Raw genomic sequence first — 21,162 nt, forward strand, 5'->3', positions numbered from 1 at the left:
AGATTAGCTAATCACATTGAAAGTGGACAAATTAAATGCACTGTGATGCGTGTTGACAGTAACAACCCCTCGTTGAGTTACACCATTGACTCAAAACGTCTAGAGTGTGTTAAAAAACAAAAGGACCTTGGCATAACGATAACACATAATCTAAAGTGAGACGAACAATTATTGGAATCACTAAGAAGTCTAACTCCCTCCTATACATAATTAGAAAGCTTTTTACTATATAGATAAGGAATTGTTTCTTAGGCTTTACAAAACTTACTTACGTCAGACCGCTGTTAGAACATGGGTTTCAAATATGGAGACCTTACTATCGGAAGGACATTGCACTACTAGAGAGAGTCCAAAGAAGAGCAACAAAGATAGTGACAGTCCTGGCCGGCCAGAGTGGACCCCAGTGGGAGCTGCAGGACTCTCACCTCTGGCTAGCCTTCATTGGCCGGCCAGAGTGGGGAGTTAGAGCTATACGCTCGCAGGGTGGCAGTGAAAGATGCTTAAGTCGCAGAAAGCGGTGTACACCTCTTGCCACGTCCACGTCGTCCAGTCGCGTCGGCTAGATAGGTGGCCCATCCAGTGAGTGGCGAGTCACCGCCTGCCCAATGGATCTCTGTTATTAACATTGGTCGAGCAGGCCCCATAGCCCCAGTATCCCGGTTCACTAACCCGCAACCCAATAGCCCAGTTCCTTTTGTTCCCATAATCTGCAATAGTCAACACGAACCGGGGATTGTCTTTGGGCGCACTCCCATAGTGCATACAGGGATAGTCGCCGGTTGGTGTCACAACACATTTAGATTAAATTATCTTAAGGGGCCTCTACGTGTTGGCTTTGGCCCCACACACGCGTTTCAAAAGTTCGGGACTCCATAGGCCCCAGACGTGGAAAGGACATACAAATAATAATAAGATTATAAATATTTAAATTAAAAAATATTTTCCCATAATTCGGGAATTTTTCGGGTGTTTATTTTATTTTCCCATATTTTCCCGATATTTTTTCTTTCCCACCCAATTTTTTCTTTCCCTGCCCATCACTAGTCGCGAGTATTGGACAGTGACTGTTGAATATTTCACCATTAAACTACCCGAATAAAAGCCCTTTCTGGATGTTGATAAATGCTTTTATTACCACTGATACTCTGTTAGATATATAGCTATGTAGGCCCTGACCATTCCATACCCCGGAGGCGGAAGGGATTGAAATGAATAGATGCGCGTCAACCCGACCCCCGGCGACACAGCTATTAATAGCCTCCCGCAATCCGACCATTTACTAAGTCAAATACATCCTGAATATGTTTACGTTTAACGTCAAACACCAATGAAGGCGAATAAAAAATCTATTTGATCGCCGTCCAAATATTTGTCGCACATTGTTTTTTCGGTGCTCGTTACCCATGCATTCAGCTGCGCAAACACAGTCGTTACACAAAACAAACGTAGTTATCCTTCGGCTCGAGGGAAAACAAAAAATTGTCGTGGAAAAACCGTTGCGAATGAGGTTTAATAAAACCCCTTTTGTGCTTATACGCCGAGGTAATAGGGTCCTAAACTAATAAAGACCCGGTCTATATAGCCGCAACTCTATCAGGCGGTTTAAACAGATTTACGCAAAAAATCAGTTACCACCCGAGATATATCGGCGGTCAACACGGTTCTACGGACTGTGGAAATAGTCTTGTTAGTGGATTTGTCGGGGATAAATCTTACACAATTTATACCTTCTTAGTACTTATACGAATACTTTGAAAAAAACAATCAAGATTACGAAACTAATTATGATCTTATCAAAGAGAAAATTTAAATCGATAAAAATTCTGACTTCAACCCAGCTCAGCAGCTCTTGTCAAACCGGGACGAGCGTGTTAAAACCATTACGCCACCGGATCCTCCCCCTGTCCATGCGAAATTCTTTCGGTCTATGTATCGTCATTAAGCCTACGCCGGCGACATCTATCTAGAACGCGCCTAAGCACGGGTAAGTGCTATAAAAACATAAATCATTTAAAAATAGCTAAGGTATGATCTTATCGCCTAAGATAATTAAAAAAACAATTTGAATAACGCAATAGATATTAAAACCATAAAGTTGACATGAACTTTATGTCATGTTAAACCATAAAGACTTTAATATTTATATCTTTTTATTCTTAATTTAAAATTTTGTTTTTAATAATATGTGTGTTGATACAATTGTAGATGAATGGAATGTACTTGTTTATGTATTTTTAATTTATACAAGATTAAACGTTTGGCCGCGTGGTGGAGTATGCTCCTTACCTCCTCCGGTTGATTGAGGGGAGGCCTGTGCCCAGCAGTGGGACGTATATAGGCTGTCTATGTATGTAAACGTTTTTTACCATAAAGTTCATGGCATATAAGTAACCTGGAATGGCTATAACTGGTACATATAGATATTGACCATTATTTTGCCTACTTCCACAGTCTGATGTCGTACGGCATCTTGCTGTGGGGTCATGCTGCAGATGTGAACAGCATTTTTGTACTGCAAAAGCGGGCCATTCGGGCGATTTACAAATTGGGACCCAAGATGTCACTTAGAAATAAATTTAAAGAAATTAATATTTTAACTTTGGGATCACAATATATCTTTGAAAATTTAATATATGTAAAAAAACATATAGGATTATTTGCAAAAAATAGCGATCGGCACATTGTTAATACCCGGAATAAAAATAAACTTGCTTTACAAGTCAGTCGATTACATAAGATTACTAAATCTTTTAAGGGGCAATGTATACGTTTTTACAATAAGATTCCCATTGACATTCAGAATTTGCCTTTCAACTGCTTTAAGACAGTAGTTAAACAAAAACTTTACAAAAAAGGTTATTATAAAGTTAGTGATTATTTAGAAGATATGAATGCATGGGATTAACTGTCTGAGAACAGATATTAGGCAGCTAAATTACTCAATTGTATATCAATATTTTATGTTTATTTTTATTTTTTTTAAAGAACGTCTAGGGCCCTGTGCCGAGGTTTTTCTTGCAGCTTCTTTTCCCCGGCTATACAGGTTGTGAGAAGCTGCAGTAGTTTTAGGCGGATGAGACGTTCGTTATGTAAAAATTGACGATTCAAAGTGTAACTATGTTACCTACTGAATAAAGATATTTTTGAATTTGAATTTGAATTTGACAGCATTTTTCATAAATTATGACGTGATATTAAACATTCAGGTATTGGAGTGGCTTGGTTGATTTATGGTCGTTGATTTAGGTCCCGTGTATAAGATAAAAAATAATGACGGGAATTAATATACGCCCGAGAAGAATAAAAATAATCAGCGCTTCCAGAATAAATATCCTACTAAATATATCAAAGCGAGGGTACAGGTTTACGAGTTACGTGTTAAGAGGCTTAAACGCCTTTTTTATTTAAGCAGATACCTTAAATCTAACTTCCACAGGGGTTCAGAGAGTTCTTTGTTTAGGCTGTATGTATTGGAACCCTAAAAATGGCAGTACCACGACCCCAGCCTTTTGTAGGGGACCCGCCCGGACCACAGTGGCCTACTGTATTTGTTTTGAATCTAATTAAAATTTCTTACGCACATTGTTCATTTCTATGTTACGAGCGCTATTATGGCTTTTAAAAAGGGTTCATTGCGGCACCGCCGAGGTTCTATGGCACATTTACTTTTTAAATTACGACCTCTGAACAAAAAGGACGAGCTATTTTTGAGCGTATCAGAATAGCTCTGTTGACGCATTTTTTGGGGTTTGTTAACCCCCCCGGCTTACCGTATATAATAACGAGTTTCATTTTGAAAAACATCGCATTAAAGTCTAGGCTATTATGTCGTGATGGACAGATTGTACCTAAATGATGGATTGGTAATCTGTCGCTATGTAAACATAACAAAAGTACTAAAAACCAATGTAGATTTGGATTATTTTGTAGGCAGGTAGTATACTCAAAATAGTACCAACGTTTTCAAATTATTTGATTGAAGAGAATTTTCTCAAATATTAAGATTTATTCTTCTTCTTATTGTGAGGTGGAACTAACCTCATCAACCCTGGTGTCAGGGTTATTATTGAGCCGCCAAAGGCCATACTCACTTACATCAGTAAGTAGTAACCGGGACTTAACGTGTCTTCCGACGCACGGATCATCTTACTTTCGGACAATCAGGTGATCAGCCTGTAATTTCCAAACCGAACTAGAGATTACAAAGTGATTTTTGTGATATGTCCCCACCGGGATTCAAACCCGGGGCCTCCAGATCGTGAGCCTTTTTGTTAGTTCATATTTTATCTCTCAAATTTCGTCAAAGCTAGAGCGGACAATGAACTTTTCTGTACAATTCAATTAACTCGTACACATAACATCCTAACTTCTTAAATAGAATGCTTACGCGTACGCAGTTTGCACTCGTAATGTTTCACGTAAACGTACGTAATACGTAGCTCGCCTGATATACGTAGTACGTTACACAAACTTTACCACCCCCTAAATTACTGGGCGCGTGTACTTAATGTACGAATGCAAACATTGTTGGACTTAGATTTACTGCGCAGAAAAGTTGGCTGCGGCACCACGAATTAGGGTCCGTGTAGGTAGAAGAAGAGCTGTGGAACGATCACTTTCTGTTACATGACACTGGCTATTGATATTATGAAGTGTAATATTGTTCGACTACAACAAACTGCGCTAGGCGTGATTCAATATTTGGTAGAGAGAAGTTTTCACTAAGTATATTATTACATAAACTGCCTATATACGTCCCACTGCTGGGCACAGGCCTCCCCTCAATCAACCGGAGGGGGTAGAAGGGGGGGGGGGGAATATATTATTAAATAACTTGTAATGTATACCCCCCTCATTGATTTAAAAGATGTGTTGCTGTTGCAGTTTCTTGTCATGTCTCCTCCTCAGCCATAGCAAATCAAATCAAATCAAATCAAATATACTTTATTGCACAGAACTAAATTTCAACAATCCGACATAACACATGAACACATAGCACCTTACGAAATGACGTAAATTCAAAAATGTTACATTGACCTTCAAGAAGTTTATCCATGATAAAATAATTACGTTGAATAAATGATTCCGATTTCTATAGGTAAATGAGAATGACAAAAAAGTTTATTTTACAATCAGAAAATGACCCTAAGGCCGCAAATTTGATAACAGCGGTGCGGCGGCGGCAGCGACTATGAAACGTCACGACGTTCACGTTTTGACGTCACGACGTTCACGTTTTGACGTCACGACGTTCACGATTTGACGTCACGACATCATGACGCCCGCGTCCATGTTTCAAAGTCGCTAACGCCGCCGCTCCGTTCGCGGCCTTAGTAGTTCGCTTGTATTGTGACCCTCTGGTCGAGCCAATAAAACTCCTGGGCGGACCCGAGCCTTTCTAATGCTGATAAGCTTCGACCTCACCTTTCTTATCAAGGGGCGCTCAAAAAAGCAAAACGGCAGCTAATAAAGATGGAATTAGCTTGTAATGGTGAAAGCTTGGACGTGAGTTACGTTTAAGTAGGCTCGAGATATGAGAATCCTTTGCTAGTAGAAATATACAAAAAAAGGTTAAAGGCTTAAAGGTTGCCTGGAAGAGATTTCTACTTAGCAATAAGGCCACCTATTGTACTCTTTTTATCTGTCTATTGTTTTGTATTTCCTGTTTGTGCAATGAAGTATTTGTTATGTTATTTACGTTACGTTTGTGGAGAATAAAGGTAAAATTAGAGGCTTCAAATATTCACTGAAACATATTAACTAAACAAACACTCAAACACACTACACACTTAAACATATTATGTGCTTTAATTATATTAACTAAAGGTCGGTGCATAGAACGGCTAATAGTCCGAATGAGGGAAGGACATTCCAGATAAGAATCTCTTCATTATTACATTGTTACCTACATTATTAAATACATCTAATCACTGGACGATTTATTATAATAATGACTACCAACTTGCTTCTCTAACGGGGAGCGCTGGTATAAAATATTAATTTATCTCAAGTGCAGTTTCACAATAAATTGACTGGACCATAATAGACGGCGATACGGCTCACCACCTATGACGTTGGTCTAACACACAGCTAGGACAAGTGTGGGTACTTAGTTCATCACGCGATGGATATATAATCTGCAAAGTAATAAATTAACTGCCTGCACTTGAGACCTCCTGGTTACATGTCGTTTCTGTAATATACCAAAAACACCTACACATATTTTTTTTAATTATGACAACTAATGGTTCGTAATTTCACCACTGTTTACAAATAATTCGCTGGGCTCAGTGACTGAACTTTTGCTCTTTGATTGTACACACCACGGGTCGAACTGAGGACGTTTACCTACTACTACTCTCTGGATAGCCTCATCAATACTATACTCTATTTAACATACCTCTCATAACCTACAGGCTGTATGAGCATAGTTCCCTTTACCTTGCCCTTCGGCGAAAACCAAAAAAAATAAATAAAAAATAAACAACTACACCCAAGATAACAGAAGTAAAGTCTATACTATAATAATAATAATATAACCTTATATATATAGTCTCTAAAAAGAAACTAAAAAAGTAAAACAAGTACTTAACTGTATCTAGAGCTCTGTAGAGCTATCACAAAATGCCACAGGATAAACAATCGAAAAAGGAAAATAAACAACAAAGCTAAAGTTCAATATAATTTCATAAGAGGACCGAATAAATCACGCAACAAATACACAAGCAGCCTTTTTGTTTCACTTTATTAGCTCCGGTTATGAGAAACAAACTTTACGGTCGGGAGGTCACCCCTTGTATCAGAGAGCATGAGTACATTTCCCGTATTACATTTTCGATTTGTGCGAATCTCAATCGAATTGTCTTTACGAATCTTTATGCGTTTTATTATCGTTATGATATTAAGCTCTGGGGAAAAAGGAATTGCCATGTTATTTATTGTGATGCCGTAGAGTACGTAAACAGGGTGTTAGTAACATCGCAACGAAAACGTTGAAGGGTGATTCTGACTATGATTCTGAGTTGATACGAAAATTCCACTTAATATTAACTCAGAATCATGGTTTGAACCAACCCCACAAGTATTCGGTACGATGTCGTTAACGCCCTGTATTTAAGCAAAATGTATTTGATATAGGTACTTATTGGACACAGAATGGTGCAACGTAATGCAACTTAAAACGCTGAAACCTCAAATACGCAGGGTATTTTCACTTTTATAGTAACTTTTTCCACTCTGAATTTCATACATTTCAATACACATTACATCAAGTATAATAAGTTACAGCGACACTAGCATTTTTCATTTTCTAAAACTCATCGCGTCATTTCACTATGTAATCCTTTATTTCCAAACAATTTTGGTCTACAATTTGCTCTTTCTAAATGATCCGGTCCCACGGTGGCAAAACAATTTCATGGAGATTGTCCTTTTTTATTTACCTCTGCTGAAAACCGACGTTGTTTAAACCAGTGTACTCAATTGTGAAGTAAATTAGGACCTTTTTTGGACAAGCTTAATTCGATCACCGATCTACCTTTCTATCGGAGCCTTTGTCTACAAATTGCCTAGGCCGTTTTAGATCTAACGGAATGATATTGAATGTGACAGTTTTACAGACATGGCGTAGCTTGAATCTTATCACAAGTTACATTAGATTTATATTGGCGCTCTTTTCCTTTTCTAGGAGAAAATATTTTCAATTCAAACAATTTGTTTGCTAAGTTGGTTGATATCAGAAAATAAGGAGTAATAGCCAACAGATTGGTCTATAGCGATTTGTTATCGGACGGAGCTTATTAATCTTCTGGGCAAAGGTCTTCCTCCTAGCCTTATACGCGTTTTTACTTGGTATTTTTTTTAGACTACGATACTTGCCTGTATCTTAACTGGTCAAGAATTCACGATTGCTTACAAATGATTTTCCATTTTTTTACATCTATTTCTAACTTGCTGAGCCGAGCCCAGCCGTGAGCCGTGGTAGCCCAGTTTGTAAAACGCTTGCCTCTCACTTTGAGGTTGCAGGTTCGAATCCAACACAAGCCTAAACCAATGATTGTCGAATTTGTTTTCGAATTCATGTTGGGATCATAAATGATTATCACGTGCTCAGCGGTGAAGGAAAACATCATGAGGAAACCCACATTAGACAGAGGTATATGACCTAACCTGTAACCGGGCTGGTTCTCCCTTCGCGGGTTGGAAGGTCAGACAGCCAGTCGCTTCTGTAAAAAACTTCAGGTTAGGTAAGCGGACCCTGTGAAAAACGGGATAATGGCAGGGAGACGATTTCGAACTGCTAAGCTTAGCCCAAAACATGCAATTGCATATTTATTTTCCATATTTTTGTCGACAATGTTGTCATAAGAATTCCTCCCTACATTACGATTAAATTGTTGACGTTAATGTTAACAATATGTTACTTTATTACCCGATGAAAGTATCGAAATTTTATGGGCAGTCAAGTTTCCAAAGCCATAAATTGTAACTTGCAGCCCGGGGGTAAGTCCGCTAGACTAGTTCTCTTCCGCCGATACTTTGTCCGTGTTTTTGTATTTATAGCACAAAATATTTAACATTAAATTTTGAATTTCCTCGAACTAATCCAAGTAACCGATGTTTTATTCGTAGCTTATTGTTGAGAATGAAATAATTGATTGTTGGTTGAGGTTGTCCATCGCCATACAACGTGGTAATGCGGCGAGTGTAATGGGGACCTTTGCGCCTGGAAAAACTCGGGGGGATTTGTTTGAGGATTAGACACGTAAGGTCTTGAATTGTTAATTTATAATTATATTAATATTTAATTTGTAATTGTATTATAATCATTTTAATTTTATTTAGTTTACGTAAATTTATAAGTATTATAAACGAAATTATCAGACTGATTATTTATTGGTTGAATATTCTTTTAGTTTGGACAAAATAACTTTGTAATCCTAAACGCTTTGTTGATCGAGGCATAACCGTAAATGGGTCGTTCTTCTTTTTTATCGACAATAAAAAGACATTTTCTCGATTTATCGGATTTAACATCTTTAAAATTATAACGGCAATAATTATTTTAAAACATCATATAAATATGTGTCTGTAGAGGACTATTTCGTGGTTCTCTTTATCTTGGTAACATACTTTTCTTTGCAGGCGCATTCCAAAAAATATTGTGACAGAGTGGCCCTTTTCATCGGAGACAGCATTTCAATTTACCACTCTGTCACAGAATTTTGTGAAAAACGATCAAGCTACGTTAATAACTAATTGAGGAACCGATTAGTATTTTGCTTGTATTTTGAGTATAATAAGATAACTATATTTTTGGACAATCAAAACATGAAATAAAATTCTAAAACATAACTTATCAGAAGCAGAACGAAGGACAGATCATTGTCGATAAAAAAGAAGAACGACCCAAATACGTACAGGGCGATTAAAAGGGCCACATTGAAACAATTAATCTAAAAAGCAATATTGCAATTTGACATTTGCGCATATCATAGCAACTGCGCAATGTCAACATGCCTTTTTAACCCCTTGATATCTCAGAAGTGATTTTAAGAAATGGTGTCCTGATTTGAATAAGTTGCCAGTTATTTCCTTTTTGTCACATTCGGGTCTATAAGGATAGCGGTTTGTTTCCTCATCGACCTCAAATATACCGAAATCTAAAACATATATACCGAAGAGGTAGATCAAAATTATATCCTTTACATAAATAAGGATCACGTCTATTACTCATCCCCGTAACTACAACATGATATATCTATTGTTTACGATTCTGAATAGTGAAATGTAATATTAAACATATCACAGTAACATTTGCGCATACATTTTCGCTTTTCAAATAAATGTAAACACCTGAAGCTGAAACATAGAATTCGAACCTAACAAGGATCCCAACAAAGCTTATTCAAACTTTTGAACAATGGATACAACGATGAATATGTTTAGGATTTATAATAATAATAATAAAAACACTTTATTACACACAAATTCACAAAACAAAAAAAAAATAAAAAATAAGGTGGGCTAAGGCGGCCTTATCGCTAAGAGCGATCTCTTCCAGACAACCTTCGGCAAAGGATATGGTACATTTGTACAGCTGCAGTGTAGCGCGCAGATACGTAAAATAAAACAATAGACACATTTTATATATATATACACAATCTTATATACTAAATATATATCATCTTCTTCTATTTATTATTTCCACGAACTGGGTCTCGTGTCACGAGGGCACACGTCCTGTGTCCTGAAAAGTCGGTAGCAACGTCCCGTGAAACGTGTGCTCGCGTCCTGCCGTTCTAAAGTTAATCCGCGACCTTGGCTCAGTAGTCCACTGAAGATATTTTTTGTTATTGTTAGAAAGAATCCGATCAGAAAGTACCTTAAACCAGCGAGCATGCATGAAGACTTTAATGAGAGTAGAAGAAGTGAAAGTGGTGTGTCAGGATCATAGTAGGTTGAAGTCAGTGGTGTAACGGGATAAAGGCCCTTATGTATGTATGTTATGATTCCGAACTTCTTCTAATTAATTAGATAGACAATTATATCTGTATATCAAAGCGGTAAGCTAGAAAAGCCCGACTTTACTGGTACTAACGGTAAATCGAGAGAGGTACATTAAGCATGGTACTGTTAAAGATGTATTTTATAAATAAATTGATTTGATTTATACATCTGCTCCGAGTGACCTTTGTAAAACCAAGCTTACACGTGACACCCATTCGAAATATCTAAAGACATGTTTCAATGGAGATATTTCTATAGCAACCCCGAGCAAATTAGCACCTTTGCGACATTCTACATTCAAGACACAAGAATTTGCTGCAAAATATATTTCTCTTCTTTTTTTTAACGAAAAACACGTCCTTTTACATACGCGTCACTTGAAATCCAATTTTGTTTAGTCACGGTACGGTTGTTTATGTATGAAGTTTGTATAAAATATTCAAGTTGGAAATTTGATTCGTGATAAGGTTTGACTGGAGGATAAACATTTATTCATATGTTCCTATTCCGGCTAAGGGTATGTTTGTGTAAGTGTCAACAACACAGCGATTCAATGAGAAACGAGAAATCAATTTTAAAGCTATATTTATTCAGCCGACTTACAAATAACACTGTAATCCTTTAATATTGTTTGGTCGCTTCAAATTCAAAACAAATTATTCAACACAACAAATACTTTAGTGAGAGTAGACATAAGTATAGCTATTTTAGCCAGAAATTGCAAATTACCATTCATATTTAAGTAAATCAACTTTAGAACTGTAACCGAATTCAAAATACAAAACAATACACAATGCTTTATTGCACAAAAGGAACATATACTCCTACCTAACACAGGAAAACAAATTAAGCAAAAGTACAAAATGGCGTAGCAATTTCTTCCAGATTAAATACCTATTATTTACTCGTACTAGCGTTATCCCGTTTTCAAAGAGTCTGCTTATGTACCAGAAGATTTGACAGGTCCGGCTTTTTGCAGAAGCGACTGCCTGTTTGACCTTCCAACCCGCGAAGGGAAAACCAGCCCAATATAGGTTAAGTCACGTACTTAACTCGTAGACGCATTTATCGGGTATGTGGGTTTTCTCACGGTGTTTTCCTTCACCGCTGAGCACGTAATAATCTTTATGATCCAAACATGAATTCGAAAAACGGGTTTAGATCCGTGCTGGATTCGAACCTGCGACCTTACAGTGAGAGTCAAGCGTTGTTCCAACTAGGATACTACGGCTCCCTAGCTAGTACCACCACCACCACTAAATACCTATACAGGGTGTTAGTGACATCGTAACGAAAACTTTGAGGGATGATTCAGACCATGATTCTGAGTTGATATCAAGTGGAATTTTCCGTCGCAAAAGTACGTATGGAACGGAAAATAATTTAAATAAGCTCTAAAATTTTCATGACTTCTCCGACAGGAAATTCCACTTGATATCAACTCAGAATCATGGTCTGAATCATCCCCCTCAATATTCGTTACGGTGTCACTAACACCCATACCTACTTGTATGGCTACCGTATGTACTTGTACGGGGTGTAAGTGACATCGTAACGAATACTGAGAGAGATGATTCAGCTGATTATTCTGAGTTAATATCAAGTGGAATTTTCCATCGCAAAAGTATAGAATCGAAAATAATTTAAAAAAACTAAAAAAAATACATGATTTTTGCGACGGAAAAATCCACTTGATATCGACTCAGAATCATGGTCTGAATCATCCCTCAAAGTTTTCGTTACGATGTCACTAACACCCTGTATATGACGATATAGTTATTGAAATAGTAGAGGCCAAAGCTATGAATACGGTATATGGACGGATGTCAATACTGACCACTAGTGGAGCCTTATGTACAGCCTACGGCTAGTTATTAGTTCCCCGCTGATAATATTAATATAATTCGCATCCACACTAATAACACGGTACATCCTTCATGTTAGAACCAATAATAACGGCGATCCCTAAGACAACAGACGATAAAATAGATCATATTCGCTCCACGCCCTATCGTGGCCATAATACGATTCAAACTCACATCACAGATGCTATACGATATTGCATTCTCTATTTATTACGAGAGAAGGGTCATTTTATGACGTACAATATTTCAAACCCAAAATGAGATTCTAGACGGCTCACGGATAAGGAGAGATTTCGGGGTCAAAATATTATTATAGCGAGATTTCAGCACTGATTTGTTTACAAAGGGTTATTAAACCGGATATGTTTGGAATAAAGGGTTGTCTAATCCAAGTAATTATTAGTTTGGGAATATTTTATGATAAACAACAGTTCGGTAACCGACAGCGTATGAAAGTCACTGACCCGCAGAGCTCCATACTCGTTTGAGTTATCATTTGACCCATTAACCGTTGTGCACGAAAATAAATAAATTCATTTATAACATTCGGAGGAAATTGCCTCCTGCCAAATTAGCACCTAGGCGTCTTTTAAATGGAGACTAGGTATTCCATAGAATAATCAAAACTAAAACGTATTATTAATAACGATTAATAGCAATAGGCTCGCCCTTATTACATACATAGCTGGTGAGGAGCAGCTGTGGTATACTATACACTGCCTATCCCTTCGGGGATACAGGCGTGATGCTCAACAGAGCAATGTTGTCATAACAAACACTAACATAACGTAATAATGTTGTTATAATAATAATTACGATCACTTTATTTTTTGACGTGACTTGTAGATTTGCCGCAAATTGCATTAACTACTTGACCGGACAAATGTGAAGCGCTGTTGGCTCTCACCCGGTACAAAATTTAAGACAACAGGCCTCAGGGTGCCCAGCAGCAACCTCGGCTTAGGGTGTCGTCGTCTGAGAGAATAATATTTGAAAGAATTTGAGTCGATAGCGACAAGCGCTCAATGAAGGAAATCGTTGACCACGCCGGCGGTGTCGGTATCGGGGTTGTGAGTTGTGAAGTGTCGCGCGCTGATTTGCCTTCTCTATGGGTAGAGTAATCGTGTCGCCGGAATCGTATACGATCGCCACTAAGTATACAATGTTTACTAAGAAATGACGCATTTCCTTACCTGTGGTTCCTCGTTTAATTTCCTATGGTGTTCATGACTGGGCTCAGTCGACCGCTTGTGGATCTCGTGGTGTGACAACAGATAGTATCCTTTTAAAGCGCCAATCTGGAACAAATAGAATGAATCGTTAGATAAATATATTAAGGAACAATTAAAATAAATTCTTCTCTTGCTTCCTCCACATTCATCAATCGTTTCATACACGCACGCCGATCAGAATAGATCGCACTAAACCTTTTCAAAGAACATCTCCAATTCTTCTTCTTCTGTCGTGTGGGTTGTGAGGTGGAAAACCAACCCCATCTACCCTGGTGTCAGGGTTACTATTGAGCCGCCAAAGGCCCCTGACATGACTCATGTAACGACTACGTACTTATACATCAGTAAGTAGTAATCGGGACCAATGGCTTAACGTGCCTCCCGAAGCACTGATCGTCTTACTTTCGGATCGGAATAAGGTGATTAGCCTGTAATGTCCTAACCAAACTAGGGATCAGAAAGTGATTTCTGGGATATGTCCCTACCGGGATTCGAACCCGGGACCTCCGGATCGTGAGTACAACGCTCAACCACTGGACCACGGAGGCCGTTAACATCCTAACTGCATATTGTTATTTATATACAAACAAGAATTATTAAAAGGAAGACAACGTTTCTGTCACTAGTTGAAACAAAAGAGTTATTCTGTGCAAAAACCAACTCTGTAAATACAAACCCGGTTTTAAGACCACAGTTTGTACTGTTTTCATTGTTCTGTTAGTTTATTTCACAACTGAAACGCAGAACACGATACCCTCCTTTCTTGTTTTGACTACAAATATGCATCGTGATTTATTCGCAATTATAAATCAGAGTTTACATACAAAATGCACCTATTTGTTTCAGTTTGCAAATCGTAAACGTTATGTAGGTAAAAGTAGGTATCTAAGTACTTCGAATCCGTGGTGGCCTTGTTCGGAGAACGTATGACTTACATCGTAGTGTCACGGGATCGAATCTCGGCACGGGCTCTTAACTACTGTATTAATACATTGTTGTAAGTTTACGCGGTTATTATTATAATTAAAACACATAATAACGGGTTCTTACCGCGTTTAAAGCAAGGATATGAGACTCCCGATACACCCCCCCCTCCCCCCCAGACACCTCCTCCCCCTGTCTGCCGATATCGGAAGCCTCATATCCCTGCTTTAACCGCGGCAAGAACCCGTTATTATGTGTTTAAATTACTGTATTAATGTTTGATTCACGCAGTTTCCATGATTTCTGCCCGGTGGCAAGAGGCTCGGTATCTATTACAGTCTTAAGCAGCTGGTGAGGAGTGGGTGCATATACTCCGGCCAAGTAGTTAATGCCATCTGCGGCAAATCTATAAGTCACGCCAAAAAAAAAAGGTACATAATACTATACGCCTCTGCCTTCGGGGATATAGGCCATGATATGTTATGTGTTGTTTGTTATGTACTACGAAAAATCTACACCATATTCCCCTTAACATAAAACATAGACTGCCTATAACTTTCCACTGCTAAGCACAGGCCTCCCCTCATTCAACCGGATGGGGTACGGAGCATATTCCACCACGCTACACCACTGCGTGGAAGTGTTTTTTCACGGCAACGACGCGTAAATCTGATGTAGGATCCATATGAACTTTACTGTCTTCCGGAAGTTCCCAAACAGGGCCGAGTTTGCAAGCCCGCAGGCACATCGGACCCATACTATGGCTGTTTATTAGTGATGTCGAGTAAAGGTTTATTTGCATTGCTTTTAGGTATATCTGGCAGGAGCGAATCCAGCTTTTATGTCATGGGCGTTACCAGGTCACAGACAACCGGGGTCATGACCCCCATGAGTTGAATGACAACGGCCTCCGTAGTCGGACATCCCGGGAAGGGACATATCACAAATACTTTGTGGTCCCTAATTTGATTAGGACATTACAGGCTGATCTCTTGATTATCCATAAGTAGGTAATATGAAGTGCTTCGGAAGGCACGTTAAGTTATTATTCCCGACTGAAGTAAGTTTATAGTCATGACATGAGCCATGTTAGGGACCTTTGGCGGCTCAATAGTAATCCTGACACCAAGGTTACTGAGGGCAGTCATGGACCTCACAACCTACACTATAGAAAATACTTTTTGGGAGACTATCGAGTCACGGAATTAAAGGACCCTCTATATATTATTGTGGTGGTAGATATAATATAGGCTAGTTTCCAACTAGTCAAATCAGTTACACTGTGACGTCATAGAAAAACGTGATAAAATGTGACTTATTATTAGTGATGTCTTGATTATTCATAAATAAATTAAATAGAAAAAAGAAAATTTTTTTCGTAGGTTTTAGATCTGTCTTTATTTAGTAATCTAATTTCATAATATATCTTGAACCTGATACACGACCCAATCGCAAAACCGAATAGAACAATATTTATTACAGTACGAACATTAGTATCTCTGCCGATACTGTATTTAGCGCGGCCGAAAGGTACTTACGTAACAATACAGGTATATTTTCAGATCCTAAACCTAAATTGTTATTAGAATGACTTACTTAGAAACGAAGGACTGATTTCACACAAAGCATTCTAACGCCCATACAATTCGTTTGTGATAGTAAAAGCTGAAAGCAACTAATGCTCTGAAAATCTTGAAGTGGCACCTAAACATTGTGGTTGTTTAAATCAAAGCTAAATGTTTATACAACAAGCCCTACCACTTCTAAAATAAATCATGTAAACTGAGGCTAAGCCTTTGATATACTTTGGACAATATGACTTTTGTATTTAGTAAAAGGCTTTGAAGAGGTTGTGCTTTTTTAGTACTTTGCTTTGCTTGTTACTTAACAAGATGAGTGTGAAAACTAATATCTAAAATACCCTTTGTTGGCCTCGATTCCTGCAGCCACGTTCTAATTTTATTTTATGTTATACCTATCATTTACTTGTCAACCGATAAGGAAAGGGACGGGTGATTGACAGCTGTTAATTTTAGAATGAATGAGTAATGAATGAATGACTCGAGCAAATTAAACCCTCAAATCCGCCATTAAACGAGCACAAACCCCGGAAATCATTTGATCCAAACATTCAATATTCAGTATTCTTTATTTGCAACATGGATATTATATGATGATGTTATTAGAAAATACCTATGATTAATTTACTTCTGGTTATTTAACTCCTTCAACGCCTTTTTTCAACCTGATTCGGATAATGAAGTTTTTATTGCTGTAAACATTAAAAGATAGAATACGTTTTTATATATATGGAGGGTGTGCAAGACTTGAAAGAATGTTCTCATCCTCTTCTACCCAGGATTTTCTCATCCTGGCGGCAGCCAGGAGCAAACTGGATAGATGGCAGAATAAGTATTATTTTTCGGAAAACATCCATCAATAAATAATGTAGAGTCCACCATTTCGTACGGTTTTGGATTCCTAACATTTTGAAGTTGCGCAAGAAGGTGCAGTTAACTGGTTCGCCTCAGAAGAATTACGATACGAAGGAATAGAATTTATATGATTCCAGGAAAAGCGTTCGGTATTCACTGCTGCTGGATTGCCGTTAATAAATCGAAAGGCACGCAACTGCTATCGCCTGTCATCTTTAGTGGCACTCGGTTCGAAATAGCATTTGAAAGTACTTAGTATTTATTGTTATTGGACTTCGATTGAGCGTTAATATAGGACACGAGCTTCGTTTTATGACTGTTGAGTAATATTTTAATGCTGCATCGTTTTTGTCACTATTTCTAAGAAGCGGTGTTTGTTTCGCGAATGTATATTATATAGAATAGAATAAAAAAATATGTATTAGCCAGAAAACATTACAATAAAATGCTGTTACAAATTAAATCACCAGTGTTTCCAGCTTACTTTCAAATTGTCATTATTGTAAATTGATAAGTCTTTATTAAAAAAAAAAAAAAACATTTACACTATAGAAATATCACAAACATATTCATCATCAATTTAAGAGCCACGCTCTTGTCGATGCAGCATTTTCCATGCTACTTTTTTAGGGAAAAATAGGGCAGTGGTTTCCCTCTTGCCTTCCGCCCCGCAGTACTCTGTCTGACGCGAGTAGGATGGCGCCCAGAGTAGTCTATTACAAAGCCATACTAGGACACCTGTCCTCCGCCTCTGAATAGTACTGTCAGTTACTGCTGCCCTCTGTCAGGTTCCAGGTTACAGTCCCTCTGACAAACATATTACTTAAGAAAATTATGTTCGGTTGGCCAAGTAGGCGGGATATGGGAGTGTAATTAAATAATTTGAAAGCTTACGCGCGACTGCTCTGGCGAGCCCTAGGGCTGCATTACGTTCGTGCTATTAACTAACGCGCCTCCCACTCTCGTCGCACCCCTGCCGTAGGCGGGTCTTATAAGACGCGATTATAATACATACCTTTCAGTTTTCAGGCCGATTTTTTTAAAAAGAATGAATTAAATTCTTTTCGAGTTGGTGTTCAATTCTTAAGATTAAATATTTCTGTCAAATACATCATTCGAAACTTTGATAATGAAGGAATATATTAAAAGCTAGTTTACTAGGGATGAATCATTGTTAAATTAAATTAAGAAAACAGTTGATCAAATAGACGCTACTGACAATAATTGAGCATTTGCTTTGTATTGCGCTATTATTTGAGACCTATAGACAATTGGGAAATGCATTGAACAGTTTCAGTGTCCAAAACTATGACTACCAAATCACAAAATTAGCTCAACAATAATTTTGATAAAAAATCGCCTATGCCTAGATCTAAAGAACTTTGAAAGTTGTAATCCCGCTCGAAATCTGTTCATTCAGTCTACATTTTTCTGTAAAAAAATCACCTTTCAAACGACACAGTTCGCTTACCATACACGACACGGGCTTACATGGCAATGCAAGCGAATAGAGCAGTGCGCTAAAATCGACCTCTGTAAATCCGGCCTTACGCGTTCCAGCCCCGCGATGAATGGTATTAACCTCTCGGTTACTGCCATAGTGTTCGCGTTGGGATTTTTCGCGTGAGAGGAACCGCCTCTATTACCTTTATAGACCCATAAAGTCGCCGTTGCAAACACGTAACCTGTTTTTTAGTACATTCCGCTGATGGTTAACGGATTTACATGCTGTGAGGTTATGAATGGGGTGTTATCAGTTTTCTTATCACAGTTGTTTTTTTAATGGAATTTTAGGAATGGAATTGGATCGAGCCCAGACGGATATTGATAGATTACACTTTACGATAAAGTATGATCCTCAGTAAAAAGTTACAAATTGTTTAGATTGAGGATGTCGACATAAATAAACTTTTTCAATACCAAAATTAGAAACAATTTCAACAACGAACTCGTGTTTCAACGCCTACCAGCTGGTAAATTATATTAGGTTTCCCACGGTACTTTTGGTTTTATTGAATTCCTGCAAAAATATTATTATTAATAGCTACTTACAACACAATAGATGTATAAATTACACTTACCTACTTCAAAATATAGGTACACAACAATTGAGCTATTTCTGGTTTTATCATCCGAATATGGATATGTGTCAAAAATATGTCTATTACTCGTACCTAGTACTCTATATATATTTATATATATACGGGTTTACTCATGTCAAAGAACTAATTTATTCTGATAGGTACTACAATTTCATAACCCCGAAAGTAGATTCATATTCATATAACCTTTTTAGTTTAACCCGAAATAGAACAAACTCCAATCACTCATAACAACAGGAATAGACATAATACAATTTATATATCGCATTGTAATGACTATACCAATAATAGCATTCCGTTCCTTTGAGTAATTTCGGGTCGATGTATCAAAGAGGGTCATCCATCATGACACAATATAGTAAAAATAATTTTACTTACTTTTACTAGGACACAAACATTAGCGTTACAATATAACCCACACTAAATCAATTCCTCGCTTTGTCTGTGGAAGTGGAGTTCGCTTAAAAATATTATGTATTAAAATACATTTAACTTATAGCTAAGAGATCTCTGTTTAAATGATGATTTATAGAGTTTTGTTCTATTGCCCTCCTGACGTATGTCGATAGGCAGCGTGTTGTACAGATAGGATACTCGTTTACGGAGTTTTCGCATGGACAGGAGGAAGACCCGGTGGCGTAATGGTTTACACGCTCGTCCCGACTTGACAAGAGCTGCGGGTTCAAGTCCCGTTTGAGTAAGAAAAAAACATTTTCCAGTTTAAAATTTTCTCTTTGTGAGTTTCCCTAAGCACAGGTAAGTGCTATAAAAACAAAAATTGTTTACAATGTTCTGTCATCGAAGTAGTTGTGGTACAACATACCTGCCCGTCGCCATCGTCTGCGTACGTTTTGGATTGCTGTTATTTAATATTAATAATAATATCAGATAATATTTTAAATTTGCCTAAAAATAAATTTAAAGCTCATATGAAGCTTACTTTATGTAAAAAAAGCTTTTTATAAGATTAATGATTACCTTAATGATAAAAATGTCTGGTATTGAATGTGTTCCTCTAGTTATTAAATAACTTGTAATGTAACTCATTGATTTAAAAGAGGTGTTGCTGTTGCAGTTCCTTGTCATTTCTTCTCTTCAGCCATAACACCTTGCGAAATGACGTAAATTCAAAAATGTTACATTGACTTTCAACCTACGGGGTATAACGTAGAACCCTTGCCCAGAGATACAGGTGAAGACCTCAATGGCTGCAGAGGCGGAGATGGGAGCCATCGGTACGGCAATGCAGGACGGAAGGGGCATGTCACAGGGACTGTAACCTGGAACCTGACAGAGGGCAGCAGTAACTGTCAGTACTATTCAGAGGCAGAGGACAGGGGTCCTAGTATGGCTTTGTAATAGACTACTCTGGGCGCCATCCCACTCGCGTCAGACAGAGTACTGCGGGGCGGAAGGCAAGAGGGAAACCACTGCCCTATTTTTCCCTAGAAAAGTAGCATGGTGAAATGCTACACCGACAAGAGCGTGGCTCTTAAATTGATGATGATGATGATGACTTTCAACAAATTTATCCATGATAATTACGTTGAATAAATGATTCTGATTTCTGATTTATAATGAGTGACATTAGCTGAAATATGCACTTGCATGATCCATGTGCAGAGGGCTTAAGGAATGCGTCAATCAGGTTATTTTGCACGAAGAGGGTAACCGGTACCGGCTTTATGTTAACACAGGTACTGACAGGAGCACGACCGCTTATGTACCTATACAGTTTAGAACCATGCCGCATTAACTTTATTGGCAAATTTAAGACGGACATAATCGCAAATATGTAATTACAACTAATATTCTAAACTTCAGGTGATTTTTCTGTAACGTCCTGACCATACCACGGAGAGTCTCGCAATGTGATGTTTATAGATGTGTTCCCACCGGAAATCGAACCGAGGATCTCCGGATGGTGGCCCAGCGCTCAACCACTAGGACCACGGAGGCCGCTATACATACGTCGATAGACACGTTATCTGCTAAAACCTTGTACTATCTTTACTTTGCCAAATACACCACTATATGGACTAGTGTCGTAAGCTGGATATGATGAACCTTATGGTGATAAGGGATCAGCCTATCG

At 38.0% G+C, this 21,162-nt stretch overlaps 1 protein-coding gene across 1 annotated transcript in view; it reads right to left on the reverse strand.

Moving 5' to 3' along the window:
• LOC126370649 (furin-like protease 2) overlaps positions 1 to 21,162 on the reverse strand; it is a 244,445-nt gene that overhangs the window by 25,115 nt on the left and 198,168 nt on the right. Inside the window, exon 3 of the mRNA XM_050015609.1 lies at positions 13,568 to 13,672. Coding sequence (XP_049871566.1) covers positions 13,568 to 13,672 — 105 coding nt within the window. The remainder of the gene's footprint in view (positions 1 to 13,567; positions 13,673 to 21,162) is intronic.

The sequence above is a fragment of the Pectinophora gossypiella genome, chromosome 11 (genome assembly GCF_024362695.1).
Source record: "Pectinophora gossypiella chromosome 11, ilPecGoss1.1, whole genome shotgun sequence".
Taxonomy (NCBI): domain Eukaryota; kingdom Metazoa; phylum Arthropoda; class Insecta; order Lepidoptera; family Gelechiidae; genus Pectinophora; species Pectinophora gossypiella.